Source organism: Mus pahari, chromosome 19 (assembly GCF_900095145.1).
Source record: "Mus pahari chromosome 19, PAHARI_EIJ_v1.1, whole genome shotgun sequence".
In the NCBI taxonomy this organism is placed as follows: Eukaryota; Metazoa; Chordata; class Mammalia; order Rodentia; family Muridae; genus Mus; species Mus pahari.
Genome location: NC_034608.1, coordinates 22,737,600 through 22,739,820, shown reverse-complemented (window position 1 = coordinate 22,739,820; position 2,221 = coordinate 22,737,600). Strand labels below are relative to the sequence as shown.

Below are 2,221 nucleotides of genomic sequence, written 5' to 3'. Positions count from 1 at the left end.
TCCTTTTTGTTTATTTGTTTGTTTGTTTTCCAGACAGGGTTTCTCTGTTTAGCCCCTGGGTGTTCTGGAACTCACTCTATAGACCAGGCTGGCCTCGAACNCAGTAATCCACTTGCCTCTGCCTCCCAAGTGCTGTGATCACAGTGTATGCTACCATGTCTGATGTTTGTACTTTTCAAATGTTCATGTTACTATCCACATNACTCGCGTATCTGTATGCATGAACGTATGCATGTGTGTGTGTNTCAGTCTATGTCCCTGTGCAAAGCTGTATGTGTCCTCTTGAGCTTCTCCATTCATATGGACCTGTCCCTTCCAGTCTGCAGGTGCAGAAGTCAGTGTGGGCATGTGTCTGGTGACAAGTGTCCATGCAGATGTGAGTGGGCAGCCACTTGCCTGGCAGGTTGTTGATGTAGCCACCATCCATGAGCAGGTGCCCATCCTTCGGGTCGCACAGCGGGGGCAGGTAGCCCGAGAGCGTCATGCTGGCACGCACATACCGCCACAGGGAGCCTGCCCGGTGGGATACACAGACACAGACACGCACAGACACGCTCAGACACACTCGGAGGCCCGGCCAGCCTGTGGGCTCGCTGACCTGGAACGTTGTTAACGTAACACCCGTCCACCAGCAGGTGCCCGTCCTTGGGGTCGCAGAGTGGGGGCAGGTAGGGACAGTAGGAGGCACTGGCCCGGACGTAACGCCACACGCAGCCTGTGGGGGATGGCGGGAGGGGGTGAGGTGTCCGACAAGCCTCCCGGCTCCCTACCCCCGAGAGTGGACATACCTGGGGCCTTCGGGACATTAGTGGGTGATGGTTAGTGATCGGTGGACGGGCCCAGGTGGACGGTCACTTGTGTTAACAACGTCCCAGACGCTCAGCTGCCCCTCCCCTACAACCCATCCCCACACAGCCGGCCAACACGGTTGTAGCAGGGCTTGGCAGGATGGCACCCACCATCTTTGTGGACACGCATGGCAGAGGCAGTGATGTCTGTGGTCACATTGAAGTAAGGCAGCCACAGGTCCTGGGAAGGGATGAAAACCAAAGTAGAAGTTTGTAGAANTAGAGCTTTCCCAGGAAAACTCCTGGGAAGAGGCAGCAGGGCCAGGTGTAGGGGANGGACATACCTCAATCTGCTTATCCTGGAAGACACGGTGGATACTTCGGTTAAAGGCCGAGCCAGTAAACATGGAGGTGACAGGATATGTGAGGTCCAATACAGGCTCCAGTACAGAAGTCATACTCTAGGAATCAAATGGTCAAAAGCAGTTGCTTAGAGTCACAGAGAGATCGTCGCTCCAGGAATATCCACATACACACAGGGCTGGAGTGTCACTCAATACGATGATTGCTCTAGTTGTAGTTGGGGTACTAGAGTCACAGAGGGTTCATCCAAGGTCCCAGTGCCCTACCCACACTACCAGATCAGGCTACGGCATCTTCACAGATCCCCCTGCGTTTCTCGGACCCTGCAACCCCATCTCCTCACCACTACCACCCCCCCCCCAAAAAACACACCTTGGCCCACTCCCGGGCTCGTTGTTTAGTACGGCTGGCGCTGCGTTCCTCGGCATACAAGGCCCCAATGAAGGAGCCTATGGATGTGCCTCCCACAAGGTCAACTGGGACCCCTGCCTCCTCTAATGCCTTCAGCACCCCAATATGCGAGCAGCCTCTGCAGAATAGAGGGGAGNGGGTGACAAGCTGGAGATCTGCGGGGACCTATCTCCAGGAATTCTCTTCTCCCCACTTCCCGCTCCTGAAAAAAAACCTGTAGCCAGGCTGTGGGGGTGTCTCCCAGGTANTAAGCTCCGCCCCTTACACACCCTGGTCCTTCCCCTTAGGACACAGTAAGGAAGCTGTGTCTTTGACTAAGGCCGTCCCTTACCTGGCTCCGCCCCCACCCAGCACTAGAGCAATAGTGTTTCCTGTGAGTACTCGTGCCAAGCGGGAGAAGTCGCTGTGCCGGTCTGCTCGCCTGGAGAAAACCTTCTCATACAGCTCATGCTGGGATCCAGGAGAGAATAAAGATGCGTTAGACTGAGGTAACAGGGAACAAGTCTAGGGGACCACTCAGGCACATACTCATCTTTGTTACCACCCCCCACCCCCACCCCCGCAATTGGTTCAGGCTCTGTCTCAGCTCCCTGGTCCTGCCCGACCGTGGGGCATGCTGTACCGCTAGACTACAACCTTTGACAGATGCACCAAACACC

General features: G+C 55.6%; 1 protein-coding gene across 1 annotated transcript in view; it reads right to left on the bottom strand.

Annotated features, from left to right (window-relative positions):
• Pnpla6 (patatin like phospholipase domain containing 6) overlaps positions 1-2,221 on the bottom strand; it is a 26,090-nt gene that overhangs the window by 5,922 nt on the left and 17,947 nt on the right. Inside the window, exons 22-26 of the mRNA XM_029532067.1 lie at positions 1,894-2,066; positions 1,524-1,680; positions 1,133-1,249; positions 960-1,029; positions 263-513 (exon numbers count right to left, since the gene is read on the bottom strand). Coding sequence (XP_029387927.1) covers positions 263-513; positions 960-1,029; positions 1,133-1,249; positions 1,524-1,680; positions 1,894-2,066 — 768 coding nt within the window. The remainder of the gene's footprint in view (positions 1-262; positions 514-959; positions 1,030-1,132; positions 1,250-1,523; positions 1,681-1,893; positions 2,067-2,221) is intronic.